Source organism: Chiloscyllium punctatum, chromosome 9, assembly GCF_047496795.1.
Source record: "Chiloscyllium punctatum isolate Juve2018m chromosome 9, sChiPun1.3, whole genome shotgun sequence".
Classification (NCBI taxonomy): Eukaryota; Metazoa; Chordata; class Chondrichthyes; order Orectolobiformes; family Hemiscylliidae; genus Chiloscyllium; species Chiloscyllium punctatum.
The window spans coordinates 18,049,242-18,076,989 of record NC_092747.1 but is presented as its reverse complement, the minus strand read 5'-3'; the positions used below and the strand labels follow the sequence as shown (position 1 = coordinate 18,076,989).

At 41.5% G+C, this 27,748-nt stretch overlaps 1 protein-coding gene across 3 annotated transcripts in view; it reads left to right on the top strand.

Annotated features, from left to right (window-relative positions):
* Positions 1-27,477, top strand: part of LOC140481162 (cohesin subunit SA-2-like) — a 151,897-nt gene extending 124,420 nt beyond the window's left edge. For all 3 annotated transcript variants that reach the window (XM_072576931.1, XM_072576929.1, XM_072576930.1), the window contains exons 26-33: positions 3,226-3,350; positions 5,130-5,231; positions 8,672-8,820; positions 8,927-9,055; positions 13,238-13,440; positions 15,804-15,972; positions 20,377-20,504; positions 22,899-27,477. In XM_072576931.1, the coding sequence (XP_072433032.1) occupies positions 3,226-3,350; positions 5,130-5,231; positions 8,672-8,820; positions 8,927-9,055; positions 13,238-13,440; positions 15,804-15,972; positions 20,377-20,494 (995 nt within the window). In that variant the 3' untranslated portion in view covers positions 20,495-20,504; positions 22,899-27,477. The remainder of the gene's footprint in view (positions 1-3,225; positions 3,351-5,129; positions 5,232-8,671; positions 8,821-8,926; positions 9,056-13,237; positions 13,441-15,803; positions 15,973-20,376; positions 20,505-22,898) is intronic.
* The last annotated feature ends 271 nt before the right edge of the window (positions 27,478-27,748 follow it).

The following is a 27,748-nucleotide window of genomic DNA, read 5'->3' as shown; positions in this document are numbered from 1 at the left end:
ATATTGTATGCAGTAGGTCATTTAGGGTGGAGGTGAGGAGAAATTTGTTCACCCAGTGAGTGGAATTCTTTGCCAAGAAAAGCAGTTGAGGGCAAAACAATGAATGCTTTTAAGAAGGAATTAGATTTATAGGATAAATAGACAAAGTCTTTTCCCTGGGGTCGGGGAGTCCAGAACTAGAGGGCATAGGTCTAGGGTGAGAGGGAAAAGATATAAAAGAGACCTAAGGGGCAACTTTTTCACGCAGAAGGTGGTACGCGTATGGAATGAGCTGCCAGAGGATGTGATGGAGGCTGGTACAATTGCAACATTTAAGAGGCATTTGGATGGGTATATGAATAGAGGAAGGGTTTGGAGGGGTATGGGCTGGGTGCTGGCAGATGGGACTAGATTGGGTTGGGATATTTGGTCGGCATGGACGGGTTGGACCGAAGGGTCTGTTTCCATGCTGTACATCTCTATGACTCTATATAGTTCTTGATGCCAAAGGGATCAAAGGGTATGGGGAGAAAGTGGGAACAGGGGACTGAGTTGGGTGATCAGCCATTATCATATTGAATGGCAGAGCAGCCTTGAAGGGCCAAGTGGCCTACTCCCGCTCCTATTTTCATTGCTTTCATGTTGCAATGACATCAGACCCTATTGTTTGCCTCAATGACCCCATATCCCTCAATGTCTTCAATAACTTGAAAACTGTCAATTTTTCTCTTGAATATACTCAAGGACTGAGCCTTCACAATTATCTGGGGTAGACCATTCCAGAGCTTCTCCGCCCTCTGAGTGGAAAAGCTCCCTGTTATCTCAGTCCTAACTGTCCTATCTCGTTTTCTGAGACTGATTCCCCTGGTTCGGCCAGAGATTAATATTCTTTCTGCTCATCAAGCTCAGAATTCTGTATGCTTCCATGAGATGACTTCTCAATCTCTGAAACTCTAGAGAATATAGGCCAGTCTCCTCAATCCCATCATCCCGGGAACAGTGCGGTGAACCATCACTACACTCACATTATGCCAAGTAATTCCTTCCTTAAGGGGTAAGGAGACCCAAGAACATGCAATACTTCAGGTGTGGATTTTTAGACAGCTCCAAATGCCAAATTTCATAGCACATTAGTTGAAAGAATATTGCAGTATTAAGATTTTTATATTTTAAATAGCAATGGACACCAATAGGCACCTAACTTTATTTTATGTCAGTATGGTTTCATGGTCTTCCCATGATGGATACTGGGTGAGTTGGTTTAGAAAGAGAAATGCAAGAGTTAGGGAAGGAGGGTCAACAATTAGCATGAGCATGAGGTTATGAAGGTGGAGTCTGTGGTGGGGTGGCACAGAGTGGGTACAGGGCATTCGGTGACCTGATTGATATGCGGGGTATTGGGCAATGGCTGGACAGGGTTTGATCATCATGGTGTATGTTGGAGATGCATGATGATGGGTACAGAGTCCTTGGTAGGTAAAGAGTGGAGGGGTCAGTCTCCTGATCAACACCTCTTGGTGCTTGGTCATGATGAAGTGCTTCGAGAAGTTAGTAATAGTCTGTATCAACGTCAGCTTCTCCAATTAGATTACTTACAGTGTGGAAACAGGCCCTTCGGCCCAACAAGTCCACACCGCCCCGCCGAAGCGCAACCCACCCATACCCCTACATTTACCCCTTACCTAACACTACGGGCAATTTAGCATGGCCAATTCACCTGACCTGCACATCTTTGGACTGTGGGAGGAAACCGGAGCACCCGGAGGAAACCCACGCAGACACGGGGAGAACGTGCAAACTCCACACAGTCAGTCGCCTGAGGTGGGAATTGAACCCGGGTCTCTGGCGCTGTGAGGCAGCAGTGCTAATCACTGTGCCACCGTGCTGCCCACTTTTTTTATAGCTCCACAGAGGCCAATATCCCATCACCAATCACCCTTTAAGATTAGCCTTGATCCATGACAATTCACCCACTGTTGAAAAGGGTCCATGATAGACACCATCTCCCTGGCCCTATATTCATCCCTGGAACATCTGGATAATAACAACATCTACGTCAAACTCCTATTTATTGACTTCCGCCTTCAACACCATAATTCCAAGAAAACTCATGTCCAAACTCATGATCGTTCCCCCCTCGTTCCCCCGCCCCGCCCTGCTCAGCAACTGGATCCTTGATTTTCTGATACAGACGACAATCAGTAAGGACAGGTGACAATACCTCTGTGATAATCCTGGCTACTCAGCCCCTTTACTATACTCCTTATACACACATGGCTGTGTGGCCATATTACGCTGTGACTCCATTTACAAGTTTGCTGGTGACACCAGGGAGCTGAATGGAAGAATGTCCCTGTCTGTATCAATGGTGTTGAGGTTGAAATCTTCAAGTTCCTAGGAATAAATATCACCAGCAATCTGGCCTGGCCCATCCACATTGATGCTATAGTCAAGAAAGCACACCAACACCTCAACTTCCTTAGGAGGCTAAGGAAATTCAGCATGTCCACAAGGACTGTTACCCAGTTTTTTTAAAGCATGGATGCAACACAGTGTGGTATGGCAACTGCTCTGCCCAAAACCACATGAAATTATAGAGAGCTGTGAACGCAGCCCCGTCCGTCACAAAGACTAGCCTCCCTCCCATTGACCCTGTCTCACTTCCCACTGCCTCAGGAAGCAGCCTACATAATCAAAGACCACCCCCCCCCCCCCCCCCACCCAACCTTGGTTGTACTTTTGACTATCTTCCTCCATCGGGCAGAAGATACAAAAGTTTGAAAACACGTACCAACAGCTTTAAGAACAGCTGCTTCCCTGCTGTTATCAGACTTACAAACGAATCTCTCATATATTAGAATTGATCTTTTTCTACCCCTTCCCTGTAGCTGTAGCACAATATTCTGTATTATATTCTATTAACCCTGAAGTGCTTATATAAGGTATGATTTGTCTGGGGAGCACGCAAACAATATTTTTCACTGTATCTCAGCACATGTGACAATAATAAATCAAATCAAATCGAGGCTAGGCATGTTTTTGAGGCGGGAGGTAGGTTGATTGGGTAAGATATCATTGGTTATTGGAGGATGGTTGGGAATGTGGAATTCAGCCAATGATCCTGATGAAGGATGGAGCAGGTTTGAGGAGCTCCTTCAGCTCCAAGTTTGTGTGAGGAGTCAGTATAGACAAGAGACTTATTGGCATCAATCAGAATTGTTACCCTTCCCCTTCATTTTGTTACAGATGAGGAATGCAAAATGGGCAGACTGCACAAGAGGAGAAATCTGCTAGCTGCTTTCTGTAAACTAATCGTATTCAGTGTTGTGGAGATGGATATTGCTGCTGACATCTTCAAACAATACATCAAGGTAAAGATTTTGTGTCTTAAATAATGATCTGTCTGTGCTACTTGCCACTGTCACGTGGACATCACTGGCTAGGCCTGCATTTCTTGCACATCCCCAAATGCCCCTGAGCAGGTGAAGGTTTTGCTAGGTTCCTTTCAGAGGGCAGTTAAGTGCCAATTGCATGAGGAGAAATCTGGAGTCAAACGCAGGACAGGATAACAGGCAATTGAGCAGGAAGGTGAGGTTTCAGAGCTGGCATTACATGCAGACATCTTCAAGTGGTAGATGATTAAGACAGAGATGAGGAAGAATTTCTTTCTCTCAGAAGGTAGCCAGCAGGATTCTTTACTGCAGAGAGGCTGGCTCATTGACAATATTCAAGGCTGAGATAAGTTTTTAATCAGGAAAGGAATCAAGGTTGCGGGGATAAGGCAGGAAAGTGGAGTTGGGGATAATCAGAGTGGCCACAATCTCATTGTAAGCAGAGCAGATTCGATGGGCTGAATGGCCTACTTCTGTTCCTCTATCGTATGGTCTTATGGACCTGACCTCTTGACTCATACACAAGAATACCACTTATTGGTATATAGGTACAGAGCTATTGCAGTCTGAATTAGAAGAGAAATGTATGTGAATGATATGAATTTGGTAAATTAGTATATTAACACTATAAAGGAACCATTTAAACGTAACCCCAGGCAACCATCTGTTCTTATTCATGGCAGTGTTTTTAATCATGTTTTAAAAAATTCTTTCATGAGGTGTGGGTGTTGCTGGCTAGGCCAGCAGTTATAGAGTCATAAGGTAATTGAGTCGTACAGTGTGGAAACAGGGCCTACAGTCCAACCATAATCCCAAACTAAACTAGTCCCACCTCTATGTGCTTGGCCAATATCTCTTCAAATAGTTTTCATTCATGTACTTACATCAACAACTTTAAAACATTGTAACTGTACCCACATCCACCACATCATCTGAAAGTTCATTCCACACATGACCCACCTCTGTGTAAGCATAATTGCCCCTCACCTTTTTAAAATTTTCTCCTCTCCCCTTCAAAAAAAAATTGAAAAAAGAACCCAAGGGGCAACTTTTTCACACAGAGGATGATGTGTGTATGGATTGAGCTGCCAGAGGAAGTGGTAGAGGCTGGTACAATTACAGCATTTAAAAGGCATCTGGATGGGTATATGAATAGCGAGGATATGAGCCAGATGCAAGCAAATAGGACTAGATTGACTTCGGATATCTGGTCGGCATGGACGAATTGGACTGAAGAGTCTGTTTCCATGCTGTACAACTGTGTGACTCTATGACACAGTTCCTGCTCATTTTCTCTGCCTTGAACAAAACAATGATTAACTTTGAAACGAGCCCCCTTGTTAGATAGTATAGTCCGATATGGAGTAAAACATCCTCTCTCCTGTTCAGTAATTACCTTATGCCTAACCTCGGAGGACCATTCCCAACTACATGAGTATCAGATTTTTGTTTACCCTTTTGCTCATCCGCTTTTTCTGTGGCTCCTTCAGAGTTTGATAACCAACTTAGTGCCAATTTACTCTGAATTAGGAGTAGCTGTGCGCCCCACAGCCACTTGGAAACAGATTGATGCTGTCCACAGTCATTTCACTTAAGGACTCACAGTCCAGTGAAGAGATGAGGCTTTCAGCTTATTAATTCAGGCTGAATTCAAATCGAGGTTTTAATTTGATATCACTGTCAATAAGAAAAGAGCAAATGACTCTTACACTCATGTACAACAGTTTACTCACAAAATATGTGTCTGTTTCTTACCAGTATTACATTGACTATGGAGACATCATTAAGGAAACACTCAGCAGGACGAGGCAGATTGATAAAATTCAGTGTGCAAAGACCTTAATTCAGAGCTTGAAGCAGGTAAAAAACCCCTTGTGTATGCATTGGCAGAAAGCAGGGAACTCCAGCCTAAGGGGCAATTGCAACATGTTTCGAAATGAGTCCGTTACCCATTCTCTTGCTAAAACCTAAGCTAGACCTTAATATCCCTGTCAGTTATTGTTGCTTTGTTCATCTTGTTACTTGACTGTTGCTTGAGCATTGCCACTAATAAAGCTCATAAGTGGCACATGGAGAAAAGACAATATTTTTACGCACAGTGAGCTTTTGTGACCTGAAAGGGTGGTGCAAATTGACTCAGTGGTAAATATTACAAAAAAGGAATTGGGAATTTTCTTGCAAACATTGGACTATAGAGAAAGAGCAGGAGAATGGGATGAGTTGGATCAGTCTTCTAAAGGCTCGATTTGCTGAAACATACCAATCCCACTTTTGCAATGACCGCAATATACGGTGGATGCTGGAAGTCTGAAACAAATACAGGGAGTGCTGAAGAAAGGTCCGGCAGCATCTGTGGAAAGGGAAACAGAGTAACAATTTCGAATCCAGTATGAATCTTCTTCAGAACTTTGCTGGATGTTCAAATCGAAGTTCTGAAGAAATGGTATTGGGTTTGTGACTTTAACTCTGTTTCTCTCCCTACAGACGCTGCCCAGCGCTGCTGAGCTTCCCCAGCATTCTGTGTGTTTGTTGCAATTCCCTCAACTGGACTGGGCTGCATTTATTTACTTCAGTACAAGGGGTGGGATAAACATCATAGATCTTTGTCACATTATTTATTTTATTCAAATTAAATCTGGGATGTGAACGTTTATGCAGAGCCAGCATTTATTGGTTTCTTTTGAGAATGAGCCATCTTCCTGAACCATTGCTGACCCTTAAATTCAGGTCACTGGCCATTGCCTTTTGACTCAGCATTCCAGAGCGTGTGTTATATTTTATTTGTGACCATTTTAAAGACATCTTCTACTTTATAGAATAACCAAAAGATGTTATATAAATCACATTCTCTGAAAGGCGCATTTATTGTAGAGCTGTAGACACTTCACTTTGGTTGTGATTAATATATGCCTATCTTTCTGCCTTGTGGAAATACAGATTAAACATATGTCACTTGCTGAGTGTTGTTGATCTTTGAAAGCAATATTCAGTTTTGCTGATGAAGTAATTTTGAGTGAATTTTAATTTTGATGATGGAATTGTTTGAGCCCTGAAATTTCCCTCAGCAGCTGTTCAGGACTATAAAAGGCAACTTGTCACTCAGTTTGAAAATACCCTTCTCCTCTAGAGCTCTTTGTATTTGAGGGTGACTCTTTAATTTTCTGGGACTGCTGTTTTGACTTGAGGGTTTGTTTTATCATTCTCACTAAGTCCTTTATTACATGGTGTAATCACATAGTACCAAAGCTTCTGTATTTGTGTTGAATTTCTTTTAGGCTTTTCTTTTGAAATGTAAGATAACAAACACCAAAGGCTATTTTCTTGCACATTATTAAATCTTCGAACCTAGAGGCTATGAGTAAGATGTTCATGTTAATGTACAATAAATATATCTCTTGTACGCTGTTTCCGAAATGGGATCAGACACACATTGTAGACAGCCCCTTGTCCAAGACCATGCACACACTATCTATTCTTTGTTCCAAGTTGATTAGCACTAATCAGAAGCTCCATTAGTTTGGGGTCAACAATATTTTTCTTGAATTATTTTCTGTTATTGAGGACTTGTTCAGACAGTTTCCCCTGATGGTTCAGGATTAGGATGGTGAGGTAATTGTTTTTGACTGGCATGAATGCAGTGGGCTGAAGGGCCATTTTCTATGCTGTAGATCTTAAAATCCCTACAGTGTGGAAGCAGGTCATTCGGCCCATCGAGTGCACACCAACCCTTTGAAGAGCACCCCACCCAGATCACCCCCTTCCCTATAACCATGCATTTTCCATGGCTAACCCACCTAGCTGCACATTTCTAGACACTATGGGACAACATAGCTTGACCAATCCACCTAACCTGCATACCTTTGGACTATAGGAAGAAATCAGAGCACCCGGAGGAAACCCATGCAAACATAGGGAGAGTGTACAAGCTCCACACAGTCACCCAAGAGTGGAATTGAACCCGGGTCCCTGGTGCTGTGAGGCAGCAGTGCTAACCACTGAGTCACCATGCTACCCCATGCTTTTATACCACTATGACTTGAAAATGAGTGCTTTTCAAGCAATTGTTGAGTTTTGTATTTGAGCCACCTTTGCAGCACCAATCAGTTGTGCTTTTGCCACGGGTTTATCCATGCCCTGGTCTTACACCGTCAAGCTGCTGTTTGCAGAAAATTTGAATTCTGCTTTGCTCGGGTTAAATTTGAGCTCGGTGTTAGTTAGAACACAAGAGGCTTTGGAAGGCTCAGCTCTTTATTGTGGCTAATGACCAAAGGCACATCCAAACTCTCTCCTACGTTTTGAAAACTTTATGGATCTTTAATCGGGTGTAATGAGGCTCTCTCTTCCTGCTCTGCCAATACCTGGGCCTTTTGTCCTCTGATGCCTGGCTCCTGCTCCTCTTTGATATTTGGGCTACACATTACATTTCACTGGAATAAGTGTTGTTAATCATTTGATGCCCGAGGTTTGGTAATGAAGAACACTAAAATAGCTTTTTAAGCAGCAGGTGCAAGCTACAACAAATGAGAGAAGCAGTTTCCATTCCGTATGAACACTTTTGGCCTCTGACTTGGCCAATGATCAGGCCCCTGCTCCCTCCCTGCCCTCCAGCCAAGCCCTGGGCCTATTCTCAATATGTACTCAGTCCCTATCTCTCTGAATAGCCTCTACTCGGGCCTCCTGAAACTCTAATGCATGTGGCCCTCCAACCATTGAGAGTAGCCTCATCAGTCATCCAATCATAGGTTGCCCCTCTCCCACCTTTCCTACTCATCCAATCATTGATTCTGTCTCTAAAGGAGCAGCAAGGGTGGGAGAGAGGGGATGTGTGATTGGAGGAGCAGAGATGACAGGAAAGAGGGAATGTGTGGTTGGAGGAGCAGAGAAGGGAGGAGAGAGGGAATGTATGTTTGGAGGAGATGGAGAGCATGCAAGGGAGAGACTAAATCTCCTTTTGGATGAGCTATTCCTCACTGCACTACCCCTATCACATAGAGAGGAAACTGTTGTCCAATTCCAATTGAATATTCAAGGGTGATTTTGAAACTATCAGGAAGAAATTTGCCCCCCTTTGTATTTTGAGCATTTATCACTGGTGTTTGGTACCAGAATGGAGTTTCAGATTTTGGCATTCTTGTGATTTGCCTCACAACATTCAGGGCAGAAAATCCCCATCAGAGTTAAAACATTATCTACGATATCTCTATCAGAGTTAAAATGTTATCAACGTAATCCCCATCAGAGTTAAAATTCCATCTAATTTTACGTCTGTATATTTAATGTTGTATTAATTATTATTGCAGCTGTTTAATGAGCTGTTGCAAGGCCAAGGCTCCAGTTTGGACAGATGGTCCCAACAGTTCACCAGCATCAAGGACTTGGCTCGACGTTTCTCGCTGACCTTCGGATTGGATCAGTTGAAAACCAGGGAAGCAATGGCGATGCTACACAAGTAAAACCCATTTCCCTCTTTCCTCGAACATTCACCACTGTGTTTCCATTGTACTTGCAACTTGCTGTTGTTTACTCTCCTCACCCGACGTTATCTCTTTTGGCAGAAATGGTATCGAGTTTGCCTTCAAAGATGACAATCCCAAGGGCAAGGGTCAGCCGCCTCCGAACATGGCTTTTCTGGACATCTTGAGTGAGTTCTCCCCCAAACTGTTGAAAACAGACAAAAGAACTGTGTAAGTGAATAATAATTATTCCTAATTTACAAATGGAAGAGCGCGGCCTGTTTCTTCTACCAACACACAGAATTGCACAGAGTATGTGGCGTGGAAATAGGCCATTTGGCCCAACAATTCCATGCTGATATTTATGCACCATTCAAATCAAAGGGCACTGCTGACTTTGTTAATTATTTTATTTGTCCCGTCTTTTCTGAGCCATTTTCCTATTGATTTTCTTAGAGCTGACAGGGATTACTTATTTCCATCTGCTTCGTGGCTAAGATGTTTGTTTTGATCTAAGAGTCCTGTGTAAGTGACATATCTGAGCCTGTAGACGAGGGTCACATTGCAGTTACAAGCTATTTTGAGATTGTTAGCCTTACTAGTGGAGATAGAGGGATAGCTGTTTGGTTTGGGTGTTTCATGTACCTGGATGGGAAATAAGAAAAAGGCTAAGGAGAGAATCAGGAAAGTGGGACCAATTGCTTAGCTTTTTCAAAAAGCTAGCAGAGACATGATGGAATGAATAGTATCCATCTGTCTGACTCTATGGTTGGAATTGTACCATTCTGAAATGTTTCCTGTTGTGGAAATTAATGACCCTAATTGTGTTGCTCGTCACGGTGTCACTGAGGAAGGTAGGCAGGTTACCAGGACAGGAGGTCCAGTGTTTTATATTCACTCACAGGGCGACGGCATTGCTGGCTAGGCCAGCATTTCCTGTCCATCCATAATTGCTCAGAGGTCAGTTAAAAGTCAACCACATTGCTGTGGGTCTGGAGTCACATGTGGGCCAGACCAGGTCAGGACGGCACGTTTCCTTCCCTGTAGTGAACCAGATGGATTTTTTCGACAATCAACAATGGTCATCGATCGATTCCTAATTCCAGATTTTTTTTTGAGTTGAATTCAAATTCCACCATCTGCTCTGGTGGGATTTGAACCCAGATACACAAGAACATTAGCTGAGTTTCTGGATTAATAGTCTAGCAATAATACCACTGGGCCATCACCACCTCCTCCTTAGCAGAGAGCCTGAAGTTGTGGAGCCACTCTGCAGGTTGCATGTAGCCATGCTTGAGCCCTGCCATTCCCATGATGGGGGTAATTTAAAGGAAATGCCAGTGGTGTCCCATACCGAGAACCTCCAGGGACTTGCCCTCTCAGTGAGGGGACTGCCTGAGTTGGGATCTTTCAAGTCTTAGCAACATTATTGCCTCCAATTAGTCCCTAAAGTTGCCTAATTGAGTATCTAGGAGAAAGTGAGGACTGCAGATGCTGGAGAGTCAGAGTCAAAAAGTGTGGCACTGGAGAAACACAGCAGGTCTCGCAGCTTCTGAGGAGCAGGAGAGTCAACGTTTCAGGCATAAGCCCTTCATCAGGTACCTCGCTCTACCAGGCAGGTATAGAGTTCTGCATTGACCACACCTCTGCAAAAAGGACTCACAGGTGCCAAATTAACCCAAAATAATACCTTCATAATTTGTTCCCAATCCCACCATATGATTCAAGCATAAATTCCATGGTAGCTATCACCACCTATTTTCAGGTTGGTTCTGCCATTAAGCCTATAAAATCATTACACTAAACCACAGGAGGACATTCAGCCCATTGAACCCATGCTGACTCTATGAACATGCAAATGAGGAACAGAGATAGGCCATTAAGCCTTAGACCCTTAGACTCTTCGAGTTATACAGCATGGAAATAGACCCTTCAGTCCAACCAGTTCATGCCGATCTTTTAAGCCTGATCTGCTATTCAATAAGATAAAGGCTGATTTGATTTTAAACTCACCTGTACAGATCCCTGATAATCAAACCCTTGGTATCCAAAAATTGTCGACATTTGTCTTCGCAATAGATTCTGCATCCACTGCCTTTTGAAGAAGGTAATTCCAAACACACTCACACTTCCGAACAAAACCAAACTCGAGCAATCCACTCAGTTGTATTCCCATGCTGTACCTCCCGCGTGATCTCTTATCACTCGGATGTGGATCTAATTTCTTTTTGAAGCCATTCATGAGTTCCACCCCTCGTGGGCAGTGCACTTCAGGTCACTTCCACTCACTGATTCGTTACATAACAAGGTTTTTCCCCACATTACACTTGCCTCTTGACCAAAAAACACTTAAACCTAAACCCTTCTAGAGCCTGTGCCATTGGTGATGGGAACAGAGTCTCGCTGTCTACCCAATTCAATGCTATCCTAATCTTATACACCTCAATTAAATCTCTTCAAGAGTCTCTTTTACTCCAATGAGAATTGTGATGAAAAATATATAATTTATATAAATATATTAATATCACTTTTGGAAGGTGAATTTGACCATTCAGGTGGATGGCAGTAGATCATTTCTGCAGAGGTTTTCTTGAGAAAAGCTGTTCTTGTAAAATAAAATCAAGTTCCTTGTGAAACAGTGACCTTACTCCAACATTGTTCAGAAAGTAAGTGGCCCTACGGTGTGTTAATGGAAAACTGCTTACATTGTGGTAGTTTATGACAGGTAAGTAAACCTTGAAGGTCATTAGCTTGTTTCCAATTCAAAATCAAGGATTGATTTTAGTTCAGAAAATCCAGAGTAAAACAATTAAGGGCAGTTCAGAGGAGGCCTGACTGAGGCCAAAAGCAAGTTTGTGGCTTTTCCTTACAGGAATACATCTTCCAAACCAGAAGAGCGAAAATCTGAGAAGCTGAAAAAATTTAAGCTCTTGGTTTTGTGAGTACTAATGTAAGAAGAAACATAACTGGAAACAATCAGTTAACTAGACTTTAAAGATGATGAAGAGTCAACAAACTTGAAACATTAACTCCGCTTTCTTCCCACAGGTGTTGCCAGGCCTGTTGGGTTTTGCCAGCAATATCTGTTTTGTTTAGATCGCCAGCATCTGCATTTCTTTGTATATAAATAGATCTTAAAGATTTTAAATGGACCGGTAATTTATCTGTACTGGAATCCCTGTAGATTGACGATGTTGGGAAACAGGTTGAAAACTTAGTTCTGTTGTGTGTTTTAAGACTTTCCTAAACTTACCACATGGACTGGTATGTTGTTTTTGTTTTCTTTTCCTTTTTTTTTGGTGTTATAAGCTTCTGTTGTTACAGAAACTCTGGAGCATCCAGTGACAGTGCTTCAGTGACTGATGTCCATGTTCACTAAATGAACCAAAATGATCTACCGGGTCAGATTTCATTCTAAGATCCAACATACCCAGTAATATTGTCATCTAGGATCATAACAGAATGATACTGCTTCTCCAACCGAACATTGCATCTAAAATCTTTCTGGTAAATTGGTTTTTCAAAGACCTTTCAAAGACCTTCACAACTTTACCACAATGTAGCAAAGCAGAACTGGATGCATTATTCAAGGTGTGATTTAGCCAGGACTTTATAAATGTTCAGCATTATTTTTGCTTCTTTTCACTCAATAAGGTAATTATATGTTCCAAGATCACGATGTGCTTTGCAGGTTATTCCCTCGTTATGTCTTTTTAAAAATTCACTCAAGAGAAGAGCGCATTACTGGCTGTGCCAGTATTTATTGCCTGTGCCTTGATGCTCTTGAGAAGGTGGTGGTGAGCTGCCTTCTTGAACTGCTACAGTCCAAGTACTATAGTCCATGCCCTTAGGCAGGAAATTCCAGGTTTTGGACCCAGTGATGTTGAACATAAGGAGATATATTTCCAAGTCAGGATGGTGAGTGGCTTGGAGGGGAACTTGCAGGGGGTGGTGTTCCATGTATCAGTTGCCTTTGTCCTTCTGGATGGTAGTGCTTGTAGGTTAGGAAGGTGCTGTCTAAGGAGCCTTGGTGAATTTTTACAGTGCATCTTCTAGATAGTACACATGGCTGATATGGAGTGTCAGTGGTGGAGGGGGTGAATATTTGTGGATGTGGTCCCAATCATGCCGGCTGCTTTGTACTGGATGGTGTCATGCTTCTTCAAAGTTGTTCAAGGTGTTCTCATTCAGGCATGTAGGGAGTATTCCATCACACGCCTGACAGATTTCCTGTCTTTGAAAATGTAAGCATCACCCCCTAGGTCCCTCTGTCACTGTAAACTCTTTCAAACTGTGTCAATTAATGGATTTTAAGTAGAGGCTTCAGATGCAACCTCTATGACATGAGATTTCCCCTCTTCTACAGTTCATTGTTGCTTTCAACCATTCAATCACCTCTCATTTTCTGCTCAGGTTCAATTACCTGGAGAGGTTTGTAACAGACCAGATGGCAGCAGAGAATGGAGAGGAGTGGCTTCCACTAATTTTGTACAGAAGGTCTTTGTTGGATTGTAGAGATGATGATACTGTATCCACAAACAGCAGTGACCAGAGTGCACTGTCTCCAGTACAAGCACAATTCAAATCATCGTCTCTGAAAAGGAGGCTGCAAAGTGGTAAGTAGTTCATACAACGTGTTCAACACACTCACTCTTTCCTAAAGCTCCATAATGTGACATTCCTTATCTACCTTAGTCTGGTCTTCCTCCTGCAATGATAGATTTGAAACCTGAAGCTTGACATTACCCTCACCTTCTGAGGGTAATGCAGCCACCTGGGTCAGAAGTCAGTGAGCTCGAAGTCCATTTCAAAACACTTGCAAATGCATCATCCAGGCTGACAATTCAGTGCAGTTCTAAGAGTGTGCTGTCCTGTTGGAGCTGTCACTGTTTAGATACAGTGTGAAACTGGGTCTTGATTTGCTCTCTCAAAGTGTTATTCTATGGGACAGGGAACTTCTCCCCAGAGTCCTGGCCAATATTTATCCCTCAATGAGTATCACTTTGATCATTATTATGCTGCTGCCTGGAATCTTTCTGTGCACTTATTGGCAGTCTGTTTTCGATATCACAGCGATACACTTAAAAACGAATTCATTAGTTATACCATGTTTTGGGGCACACTGAGTTTGTGAAAGATATGCAGATCTTTCTTTCCTGCTTATCCCAATTACGTCCTTCAATAATTTATATGCAAATCTTTCTTTCTTTAACTTTTCGTCCTACCTGCTCTGCTCAGCTTGACGATGTGTCACGACTTGGAGTTGTCCACCTGCCTGTGCCTTTGCAGGCAGCCACAAGAGCCACAGCCCTGCATTTGCAAGAGTGGACTGACTGACCTCTTTCACTCTCTGTAATTATGTTATCATGTAATCTATTAACGACTAACTGAATATCAAACAATATGCCCCTTTGACTGTCTGCAGTGGTCTATGTTCTCCACCAAACCATGCTTTGCAAACTTAGAACATCATCTGCAACGTTACCTGTAATTCTGCTGATGGACAGCACGTACTCATTTTCCTACAGTGCTAAGAATTACCCTGGAAATCAATTTAGAATAATCAGTTGTCCCCACAGCGTGGTTCATTTGTGCCTGTGGAAGTTACATTTATTTACATAAAGTTCTTTGCAAGCCAAAGGATTCACCTTTCTCATTGAATACAATGTTACAGATATAGTCAAAGCCAATCCCTGCTATGTCTCCATGGCAATGTTCTGACCAATCAGAGCTAACTTGCCTTGTTTGTTTGACAGTCACCTGCTCCTGCTGAATCTCCATGCCAACCATAATCCAATCATCAGCAACTTCTTCAGGTGCTAAATTATTGTTCTCTTCCTAAAGTTTTATTGCCCTTGTGTTTCAATTCTGATAAGTGCAAGATTGAAAAACTTTGACTTCATATTTCTTTTTTACCAGTTTTTTAATGGTAGAGATCAAAGACATTTAGTTATGAAGCTACTAGATTTCCTGGCAACTGTTTAACAGGTAAATTATTGAAGGACGTAATTGGGATAAGCAGGAAGCTTGATGAGTCAATTAAAGTTTAAGCAAAAAAAGATGAACATGATGGGAGGTCAAATGAAGGATTTAGGTCAATCAGTAAGTACTGACTTGGATATTATTTATAAGATTGGATTGGTTATATGGCCAGAGATCAGCACCATCAGGCTCAGAGGCTATATGCACTGAGGAATGAGTATTAGTAATCACTGAATACCATTGGGTCACCTCCCTGGCACAGCATTCTGGCACCTTGAATGCATTGCTCATGACCCTCGATCAATTTGCAAAGGGCTGTCAAGATACCTCTAGCATGTTGGGCAATAATCTAGTGTGTGACAGGAAATGAGAGGCACCAGGCAAAGGGTAGGTGGCCTGATTTTGCTTCTGTCTCTAACAGTAAATTCTCCTTCGGCTCTTGTTCCACTGAAGACTTTATATTGTGGGATGGCCAGCTAAATCTGCACTGAATTCAGAGAACTGGAGTGCCCAGCTAATGCACAAGTCTCAGTTTGCTACTGAGATAAAGTCATGTTGATAGTACCTTGAGGTATACACATAGCTTTCACACTTGGCAATATGGATAGTCAATGTAGAATGTAATTCAGTCATTGGCTCCATGTGTTTCTGCTTGGAGGTAGCTGCTGACTCTTGCGGTATAAAGAGCTGTATCTTTTGTTCCTGTTGCAATTATTAATTCATTGCTAGTTTGAGACTTGGCTGAGTAGTGAGTCAATTCAATGCATTCCCTTTCTGCAAGAGTCCCAGTTATTGTCCCATTGATTATTGGCAAGGGATTAGTTCACTGAATCCACTGCATCTACAACTACTCCAAAGTTACAAGTGTTGTTTAATGGTCTATTAATGGACCTGGTATTAGTGACTTTCTCACACTAACATTGGGAGGAGGCCTGCGAATGATTTGAGTTAAAATAGGTTGGTTGGTAGAGGTGTACCACATTTCCTTGTTTTGCAGGGGACAGTAATGGTCATGTAGGACTGAATGAGGAGCAGCATGCGAAGATCTCACCTCGTTCCCTGATGCCTCAATTGACGCCTGTGGGGCCAGGAGAAGATGAGAAGCAAAGGGTGCATGGCACAAAGGAGCATTCGCTGGAAACTGTCAGGATGAAGTCACTCAGCAGGTACACTGACCTCTAATGCTTTCGCTTTAATTTTCCCTTCTTATTGTTTCCTTTCTCGTTTGCTTTCATACCCCTTCGCTCCTGCAGACTAAGATTCAGTATCAGAGACAGTTTGATCCTCGGATACCTTTCCTGGGCCTTGGTGATATCAGCTTACCCACCCTGGGCCAGAGGTGCTGGGGTTCCATCCGGAGGCTGCTGTTCTCACTGCAATTCTCTGCCCAACCCACCAACTCCCGAACAAGACTCTAGACTTAATCAGAGTTAGAGCTGGCCAGATCTCCTGTTCTCTATAATGCTACTGTAAGGGTTAATACTGAAGCATGCCATGGTGATATTATGTGAACACAGAGGGGAGAACAGCTCAGCATTTCAAATGAGTAACCATTAACTATTTTTGTCTTCTTAATTGTCTCTGTAATAATGTTTATCTTATTAATATAATGTATACATTATTGCTAACATGCACTAAACAGCATCATATTTAAGACAAGAGCATCTTGTTAAGATTACCAAGTGGTTGTCCTTTACCATACCAGACCAGCCCCTAGGTAAAAACAATGACTGCAGATGCTGGAAACCAGATTCTGGATTAGTGGTGCTGGAAGAGCACAGCAGTTCAGGCAGCATCCAAGGCTGATGAAGGGCTTTTGCCCGAAATGTCGATTTCGAAGCTCCTTGGATGCTGCTTGAACTGCGGTGCTCTTCCAGCACCACTAATCCAGACCAGCCCCTGTTGATCCCTACTAAGGGCAGCACATTCACCAGAGAGCTCGTGGAACTTGGGGGCAGTGGTGAGGACTCACCCTTATAACAAACCCAAAGATATTTAGGAGTGACAATGAGAAGCAGCTAGTTGGTGCCTGGTGAAATACAGAACAAATGGCATCCTGAAAAGCTAATGTATGGGATGCAGGAACAAAACTGGCAAGTTAAAGGATGATCCCACAAATTAGAGTTTTAAGTGCCAGGATTTATGCGTCACTTAGAATGTGACTGACATTTTATCTGTTCCTTTTTAAAAAAAATTTCTCCACTTCACTCCTGCAACGGTGAGTTTATTTTTTTGTTCTCATCGATATCTGCAATTCCTTGGTGTTTTGGTGAGGAGTTCTAGCTTCACACTTGAGCCTAATTAATTTGTGTTGATCGAGTCTGTATCGTCCATTGGGAACTGGGGCTGCTAGTAAAATATACCCAGCGATCAGTTTTGAAATGGCAGGCTCCTGTCAAAACTCATACGAGCACTATTTAACTGTTGTTTGAGGTTGTGCCAGTAAAGTGGTTTTGTTACTTGAGGAATAATCAGGAGCTCAGACTAATGATCTGGAGACATGAGTTCAAATCCCACCACCGCTTCTGGGAGGATTTCAATTCAGTTAATTAAACAAATCTGGAATAAAACATTTGTATAGGTAATGGTGATCATAAAAATTATTGGAATGTCATAAAACCCTATCTGATTTACCCAGTATAGGCTACGTATGTCCCCAGACCCACAACAATATGATTAACTCTTAGCTGCCCTCTGAGATTGCCAAGTAGTTGTCTCAACACTGATATGTCAAGCTATCATCCGCACAGACTTAAGTGGTTCAATAAACTCACTCAACACATCCTTCTCGAGGGCAACTGGGGACGGGCAACAAATGCCTTGCCAATGTCCTGGGCATGAAGAAAAGAAGATGCTTGCAATGAACATTGTGGACATTAGCATGCTTAATCATTTAATTGAAGTCTCCAATAGTTGGAAAACCTTGTAGTTCAATGTCCTATAAATGATACAGAGCAGCTAACACTGATCAGCTTTCTTGCTTAGGGATTGTAAAAGCTCAGCATAGATGTTTTTGCGTTAACTATCTGGAAGGACACAATCCTGGAGGACTCATAAAGAATGCTCTTTCATGATAACAACTTTTAAAAAAAGGTCAGAATGTCATTTGGAACAGTGACCTAAATAAATAATTTCAGAAAAAGCGTGTCATTTAGTTAAGTGTTCTAGCAGAATACATTTGGTGCTAATTGATGGAATGTTTATACTTCTGAGCTGGTGACAAACAGAGAAAGCAGACCTGGGGCACTAGTTTACTTTGACTTCAATCAGAGGAAGATTCCCCGAGCAGAAGAATCATGTTTTCAGTTCATGAAAACAATCACCCTAGCAGAAAGTTTTACTTTGTGAGCTCTCCAAGCTGTGAGAGTTTGTGTATACGTTTTCAAGTTGTCAGAACTGGAAAGAATTCTTATAATTGTTTCAGAAGTCCCAGAAAGAGTGTTAATTAAGAAATTTAAGAGATAGGGGTTATAAAGCTCTGGAATTGAGTATCTGTAAAGGATATCATTTGGTAACAGATTGAAACTTTTTGCTGTTTATTTTATGATCTTTTAAACTGTCTGAAATACATCTACATTAGCATTGTTGGTTCTTTTATATTTTGTGTAATAAATTATGTTCTTATGTAAAGAACATTTGCAGCTTGTACAAATGTTTTAGTGACTAATCCCCACAGTAACCAACTGAAAACAGATACAAAAACATTTTTAGATTAGATTCCCTGCAGTGCGGAAACAGGCCCTTCGGCCAAACCAGTCCACACCAACCCTGTGAAGAGTAATCCACCCAGACCCATTTCCCTCTGAACACTATGGGCAATTTAGCATGGCCAGTCTAACTGACCTGCACATCATTGGACTGTGGGAGGAGACCAGAGTACCTGGAGGAAACCCACGCAGATACGGGGAGAATGTGCAAACTCCACACAGTCACCCGAGGCTGGAATTGAACCTGGGACCCTGGTGCTGTGAGGCAGCAGTGCTAACCACTGAGCCACCGTGCCTCCCAGCTTATGATCTATCAAGCCAAATTTCACTCTGAGATCTGAGTTGCATTACATTTTGCTGGGATGATAACACAAGGAACATCTTCCAGTAAATCTGGTTGCACTCCAGGACTTGAGCACAAAATCAAGACTGGCACTCCAATGTGGTACAGAGCCAGTGCCCCATTGAGGTGCTATCCTTCAAGTAAGATGTTAAACCAAGGCCCCTTTGGATCGATGTAAAAGTTCTCATGGCAGCATTTTGAACAAGAGCAGGAGGTTATTTCAAGTGTCCTGGCCAATACCTGTGCCTCACTCAACAACACAAGAAAATAATTATTTGGTTGTCACCACCTTTCCTAAAAGTTTTCTGAGCAGGCACTAGCAACTACATATCCTACATTACAGCAGTGATGAAAATTCAAATTAAAATGATTTCATTCATTGTAAAATGTTTGAAGTGTGCAGTGATCTCTTCAAAATAATGTCATTGCCAAATTTAATCAAATTAAGCACCATCTATTTACACCTTTGCTTGTTCACCTTCCCCTTCACTACTCCATCCAACTCCCTCTCACAGTAACTAAGATTGTGATCAGTTGGCGGGATGGTTGGTTAGTAATGAACAGTGATGCCAGCAGTGAATATTCCATTTTCACACCAGCTGAGGTTACCATGGAGGACTGTCCTTCACAACCTCTCCCTCCTGAGGTGTGGTGGCCCTCAGGTTAAACCATCACCAGTTGTCACTCTGTAATAAGAAAGTAGCTGCACAGCCTGGTAAGATGATGGCAACTTTACCTCTACTATCCAAGATGTTGATGAGTGGGGGATTCAGTAATGGTAATAACACTCAATGTCAAGGGGCAACGGTTAGATTTTTCTCTTGTGTGAAATTGTTATCTTGTGTGATGTGAATGTTACCACTTACCAGAGTTGAAAAGTGTGGTGCTGGAAAAGTGCAGCACATCAGGCAGCAGCCGAGAAGCAGGAGACTCAGCGTTTCGAGCATAAGCCCTTCACCAAGAAAAGCCCAAGTCTGGATAATATCTGCTGCATAAGCTGCTTCAGTGTCTACTGAATGAAGCTTAGTATTGTGTAATAGGAAAGAGGTTGAGCAGTGGGTTCCGTGTCACTGGGCTGGTAATCCAGAAACCCCAGGGTAATTTTCTGGAGATGTGGGTTTGAATCCCACCAGGGTAAATTAAAAATCTAGTACGATGGATTGCAGAAAAAAACTTATCTGGTTCACGGATGTCCTTCAGGGAAGGAAATCTGCTGTCTTTACCTGCTCTGACCTACATGTGACTCCAGATCCACCAGCAACATAGTTGACACTGAACTGACTCCTGAAATGTCCCTAGTAAGGGAGATCAGGAGGCAATTAGAAATGCTCACACATGCTGGCCCAAGCAGTAACATCCACAACCCATGAATGATTGTCAAATAATAAGTGCTGACAACACCCCCCTTAGTCTCAATGCAGTCTGGGCCAATAGGGTATTGATTTACTTTGAAACTGATACCAGAATATTCTCATCTGTTTATGGCAAGCGTACTAAAACACAATGAGCTCTTGTTTTAGTGAGTATGGGACCACAGCAATGGAGAACACAGACAAACTGGAAGAAGGTGTTACAACAAAATTAGCCGAGGGTGACCTTGATGACGTGAATGAAATATTGGATATTGACAATGATTGACACAAACTCGGTAAGCACCAGGAATAGGTTTATCTCATCTTTCTTCACCAAAAGATTTGCAAATATTGATTGAAAAGTGAAAGTGGATGCTCTAAGGTAAAACTAATAAATACTCTCAATAAAATTGGAGCATATATATTGCGGCAATCTTTTTTTGCTTTCGAAAAGAGATTGCAATATCTCTGTTGTGACTTTTGTGGTAAAGGCTGTAAATAATTGCTTGATTACCTTTGCTGAGTGTTCACAGATTGAGCTGATTTTGAAATCGGTTGTCGACTTGAACAGCAATGAAATGAAACCCAGCACAATAAATATCACAATGAAATGCAGCACATTTGTTCCTCAGCAGCCATTTCTGTCATTGGGCTCAAAATTTATAATAGGTTTTTAACTGGGTTATTGCACATTAAATTTTGTGCTGATATAAACTTGACTTTGGGAATTTTGGAGGTGGGGGGTGGGGGGGATGCAGTCAGGTGAGGCACTATCTATTCACCCAGATGGGTGTAAAAGATCATGTAGCATGTAGTGTCCTGGCTAAAATTTCTCCCTTGTCACTTCAACAGAATGATCTGCTCATTATTCTATTGCTGTGAGCACGTTGACTGTTGCGAAAAGATGCTTTAAAATACAAATTTTAAGTCATGAATGCACAGGCAGGAAAGGTCACTTTTTGCTGTCCCACCCCTAAAAAAAGCGAAAAGGATCACTCTTGGTTGCATCAGTTGGAATCCTGTTGAGCTCCTCATACCTGCCACGCTATGGCCTGTGTGACTGACATTGTTAATTTACACTGAACGAGAATCATGCAAAAATAGGAACCATTTGACCTGACAGGCCCAAGCCACCTACCTTATTTTCACCCATTATGTTGTCACATGATGCAATGGTACTAGAGTTATTGGCAATCACAGCATTAAACTCTATTAATTAGTCTCCAATGGACTTACAAACTGATGGGGAAAGGAAAACAGTAGTGCAGAGCTTAAGTCCATGCATTTTCCAATGTTATGCTGTCAGCTCAGGTTATGCTGTCAAGTTGACCTTATAAAGCAAACAAAAAGGTTTATGATGTTGAGGGGAGGAATCTCAAATCCAGGGCAGCAGAACATTTTACCCATTGGCACTGTTCAGCTTCTACCACAAATTTCCTGATAAGAACTCGTGACAAGTGTGGGGCCAGCGGGATAAGCTTGAGCATCACTTCAAACATGCAACCCTGGATGTTATCATTGACAGATTTAGTTGACATCCCCCAGGTTTGACCGAACCTGGTGGGAATAATACAAGGCTGAAGGCTCTGTCGCTATTGAAAGTGAACGAGTGTTACTTGAGGAGGAATGTTAGCGATGGGATGTAAGGCTGGGAGTGATTGTGTGGGGAGGAGGCCAATGTTAATGCCACAGAAAGGACAAGACCCTTGCCATACACAAAAAGACTCATTTATTCCCCCACTTCCATGTCTGCTAACCAGTTCTCTATCCATGTCAGTACACTACCCCAATCCCATATATTTTAGTTTTACATACTAATCTCTTTTGTTGGATCTCATCCAAAATTCAGTTTGAACCACATCCACTGGCTCCCCATTACCAACTCTACTAGTTACCTACTCGAAAAATTCCAGTAGATTCCAGCATGATTTCCCTTTTGTAAATCCATGTTGACACTGTCCAATCCTGTCACTGTATTCTAAGTGCTCTGCCATCAAATCTTTTAATAAAAATTTCTAAGTTTCCCCACCACCAATACTAGCTGACAGGTCTATATTCCCTATTTTATCTCCACCTCCTATTTTAAAATACTGGGGTTATGTTAGCTAATGTCTAATCCACAGCAGTTACTCCATAGACTACAGAATCTGGAAGTATGACCACCAATGCATCCACTATGTCTAGGTCCATTTCCTTAAGCAATCTGGAATCTAGATTGCATAGATGTAGATCAGATGTTTTATCTTGTTATAGGTCCTGCTGTAACAAATAAAACAATAACTTGTGTGTATATTAGAAAATTGCGTTTAAAATAGTAAAATATACCAAGTGACAGGAGCAATTATCAATCAATAATTGATGTCAAATTACTTAATGGAGATGTCAGGGACAATGAGCAAATGCTTGGTTAAAGAAGTAGATTTCAAGAGGTGTCTGAAAGATAGGTAGAGAGCCGGAGAAGCCCAGAGTTTGGAGCCTAGGCAACTGAAGGTATGGTTGACGGTGGTGGAAATGATGAAAACTGGCTTTGCTTAAGAGACCGAATTGAAGGCAACCTGTTGCAGACCTGAAGGAAATAACTATGATAGTGAGAATGCTTAGTTCCATAGAGCTGTATTATAAACACCAGGTACATGTTAATAATACTTCAATGTCAGTAATAGATTTCTGTGCTATTGTTACTTCTATAGGATCTGATCAAATGAATTGTTTCAAGGCATCAAGGGAGACTTTCTGCGCAGACCCTTCCCATCATAAGAATTTGGAGTATTTTGTAAGTTCTACCGAGAGAGTTTTCAAGAATCATGAATCAAGAATGCAAGATAAAAACAGTATAAGCCATTATCCAGGAAGAAAACTCAAGAGCAAAAGGAGTATATCCTTCCCGAGAGATATTAGTTTTCTTGAGGATGTATTATTTTCTGCAGCTTGTGGAACAAGAAGTTATTTTTCCCTCAAGAACAATTTTGACAATGTCTTGATGCATTGTGTAACAAGAACAGAAAATGCTGGAGATACTCAACAGGTCGGGCAACATCTGTGGAGAGAGAGTCAGACAGAGTGAATGCTTCAGATCAATGATCCACCATCTGAACAGAACATCCTCAAGTGTTTTCCTATTGGATACATGTAATGTTTAGTTCACTATTGGATTATCCAGACCAAGTTAGTTTGGGTTTGATCCCTGATCTCTTCTGAGTTACTGGACCATAACAGCATGTAAGCAACAGCTGGCATTGAATCCTCATAGATATTCACTGTCCTGTATTGACCCACCATGAACGATGGTGACTTGAGTCAAGAAATGGAGGGCCACTAAATTTGAAGTCCTATTTCATAATGTTTATGAGGTGGTGGAAAAACATGTCAAATAGAAAAACAGACTATCTTCTGCAAGTCAATGAAATGTTGAAGCCTAATTAAGTATTTTATTAAGAGTTTAAAAATCACAAGCGTAATGCGTAGAGGAAAATGTGATTAAACTCACTTCAAATGCTGGCAGCTAATATTAAAATTACAACCACCCATTTTCTATAAGCTATATATTTTCAACATAAGGCTAATAAGGCAACTATAATGAAACATGTTAATGAGTGCATCAGGATCTATCAATGGACTCTGTGAATGTTAACCACTGCTGAGAAAAATCTAGGGGGTCTTTTGTGGTTCAAGAGGCCCAGATTCAAGTCCCCCCTACTCCAGAGGTGTGTAATAACGTCCCTGAACAGGTTGATTAAAATAATTGATAGAATACAAAGGCCGTCCTGTCAACAGTTGTTTCATACCTGGGATTTGCTGACGTCCCATCCCCTAATTCTGTAGAAACTTGAATCTGTTCTGTCAGTCAATAAGATCATGGCTCATCTGATGCTTGACATTCCCACCCAGCGTGATAATCTTCCACCTCCTCAAGAATCTCTCTACCTCTGTTTTAAAAGTATTCAAGGATTCTGCTCCCGGCGTTTTTTGAGGAAACATTCCAAAGGCTCATGACGCTCTGTGAGAGAAAAAAGCTCCCTTTCACTACAACTAAAATATACAACAATGTCTATTTTTAAACTGTGACCCCCTAGATCTAGATTGTCCCATAAGAAGAAACATCTTTTCCACTGGTACCCTTATCAAGTAGCCTTTCACTTTTCTAAACTCCAGCAGACACGAGCTAAAAATGTGTTGCTGGAAAAGCACAGCAGGTCAGGCAGCATCCTTCAGGAAAGAAGGGCTCATGCCCGAAACGTCGATTCTCCTGCTCCTTGGATACTGCCTGACCTGCTGTGCTTTTCCAGCAACACAATTTCAGCTCTGATCTCCAGCATCTGCAGTCCTCACTTTCTTCCAGCAGACACAAACCTAGTTTGTCCAATCCTTCCTCGTATGACAACCTTCATTCCAGGTATTAATCCAGTAAATCTTCTCTGAACTGCTTCTAAGACAATTAGATCCTTTCTTAAATAAGGGGACCAAGACTATACCTTATTTGAGATGTGAATGCTCTGGTGAATTATGGAACAGGACTGAAAAATGTCTAGCATCAGGAAAATCCTTTTGCAATTGTTGCAAAATGCAAATTGGGTGACTAGGATTTTTCAAGCATGAGAAGTTCCTATTGTTATCTATTGGTTTACTCTAAATGTCCTCTGAAAACTATGTGGCTAAAAAAAATGATGCTGAAAAAATGAACGGTGTGTTCTCCCTACCCTTACCAATCTGAGCACACTTGCCAATGAATCACCATTCTCCTCCTCTAAGTATTAATGTTGGTTTTCATCTTAAAGTTTGTAATCATGAAGTTGTCCTGATGAGCGAAAACTGACAAATGTATCTTTTCTCAGCGTATTCAAGTTCTGTGTCACCAAACCATGGAAACAGTTTTGAAGTTTGAAAGGAAGATAATCACCTTGATCTGTCAACAACAACCTAAGCAGTCCATAATAGCAATTAGCCCAGTCTACGGTGCAAAGTTCTCCTCACTAACATGTGCAACTCAAGTTGGGAGAGCTGTTCCATAAGCGACAGCCTGTTTTATGTAAAATCCCAATCATATCTTCCAGGCAAAATCCCTGATTTTTCCATTACCATTCTCAAGGATTGCCTGTTGCAATAGCAGGATAGAGAGGGCCGAACATAGTAATCAGTTAAGTGAGAATCATTCTGGTTGTTCACAATATTGACCATCAACTCCATGCAATCTCGGGTGAATAAAGATCACAGCAATCTGTTGACCCCCTCACTCACTGATCAACCTATATTTCCCTCTCTACCCATCAGTGAATGATTCATTAATCTTCTCATGTCATATGGTAGAGTCACAGATGACCACAAGGCGCATGTCTCTTTTCGGTGTTCCAATGCTTTTATTCTTTCTGCACCATCAAAACTAAATTAAATTGTAATTCATGCCCTTGGTAATTATAGGATTTTGGTGCATGGATAAAGTGGCTGCCACTTTAATTTTCATTAGCCATCATGCAAAATGCTTCTGTGCTGCACTGGATTAGGAGATTTTATAGGTGAGGGCCAAGTAGACATTGGAACTAACCACTTTCAAGTTAAAATATTTTAAACAAAGCATTTTAGAGATGTTTCTGAAATACGAGAGACAGCACAAATAGTCACCATCCCATTGTTGTAAATTAGGCCCTTCATATGATTGAAACCCTCAATAAATTGCTTTTGGCTACAGCATGTGGAATTCCACTTAGAAATATGCCCAAACTCTGCACAGTAAAGTGATCAAAATCCTCACTCAATTATCGGAACAACATTTAAGAAATATAAATCAGGGCCAGGCATAAGGAACTGCATTCTCTTTTGTTTGTAATGAAGTAAGTTTTTGCTATATACTGGTTAGATACTTCTCCAAGGTGTTACGTCTGACATGGGCCTGAGGCTATTGTCCCCCATAAATTAGAATAAAATAGCCATACCACTGCCTCAAGCAGTGCATTAAATATCTCCCTTGCCTCCTCATTAAGAGCACAATTGCAAGCCTCAATATTGGAAGCTGTGTGTGGTGACTGGGGAGGTGGAAAGTGGGCAGATTTTGACACATTATTTACATACAACACAGAATCTGCGGTGATGCACAGGCAATAGCATCAGTCCTGATAAAATATCATTGCTCTGGATCTGTGGATTTAAGCAATGAGAATACAGAAACAGAAGCAAAATTAATTTGTGCTGTCAGAGGCAAAATGAAGCCTTCCTTAAACTTTGCTTCAAAATAGAGGATGAGGTTGAAAAATGAACAGATTCAATGTAGGCCTAAGCTCAGAGAGGAGACAGAAGGAAGAGTTTAGACTAATTTACAATAGTGGTGACTTTTTGGGAGAAACTGTGAGGCAGTGCCAACAAATTCAAGCGATCCAAACTGTTTTAAAAAAGTGATCAAAGGGGTCTGAAAACCTAGAGTTGCATAAAAGATCAAATGAAAAATTTTGGGCCCATCCAGTTAGACCATAATGATCATTCCAAACCTTTCACAAGCCCAATCAGTGGACATCATCTCTATCCTACTATTTGTATATGCAAACTGATACCCGTAAAGTCCTATTAAAAAGTCAGAAAATGCTTTACAGTGGTAGATATATCATGTTTTCTCAAAGTTAACGGGGAAGTGCACTGAATAGATTGTGGAGAGTTAAAAAATTCAATATAAATGTTATGATCTTTGAGCATGTGAAATGCAATGTTGTGTAATGCTTACAGCAAAAAAAAATTAGTGGATTTGTTCCTCTGCAAAAATGTAATTTATTTTTCTGAAACAATTTAGCTTTGCAGAGTATAAATCTGGAGTTATAACCTGATCCAGACTGAGGGGGAAACTAGATGATGTTGAGGGTTAACTCTCACTGCTTTTGGTTTCATGCTGGATGCTTCGTAAATCTGGTGCACTATCAGACTAACTTAAAGTGCTCATAAGGTTCATTACACTCCTGGATGGTTTGCACGTCTGCCTGATTGGACAAAATTTAAGAGAACACTGATTTCTCTTTCTTAACTAGGTGGGACTGCTTTAAGAGAGTAATTTTAAATTAGCAAGGGCTCACTCCTCTATTGGCATTTTATAATTCCAGTCCAGCAAAATCAAAGAACTGCAACAGGGCTGAGTTGCTTGTAATGAAAACTGCACATTAATCTCAGACACCCAGTAGTTGCAGACTTACAATTCTGCTGTTCACATTATTGACGTGCATAGTTTTTGTCTGGTCTTGCTTCTTGCTTAAATCAGTGACTTTAAAAAAAAATTAAATCCTTACACTTTTTCAAGACGTTGCATTTTAAACTGAGAATTATTTTGAAGCAATACCTGCTGAGAAGCCTCAGATTATATCACATTTTGAGAATTAAGCATCAGAACAAAGAATTCCACTCCAAGAAAGCAGTTTTCTAAATAGGATTGTTGCACCTTCTGCACTTTTATTGCAGCCAATGTGAAGGCAACGCGCTTTCTTCTGCAGGTTATTCACCTCTATTTGGAAGCATTGGATACAAAAGCAGAAATTGCTGGAAAGGCTCAACCAGTCCGGCAGCATCTGTA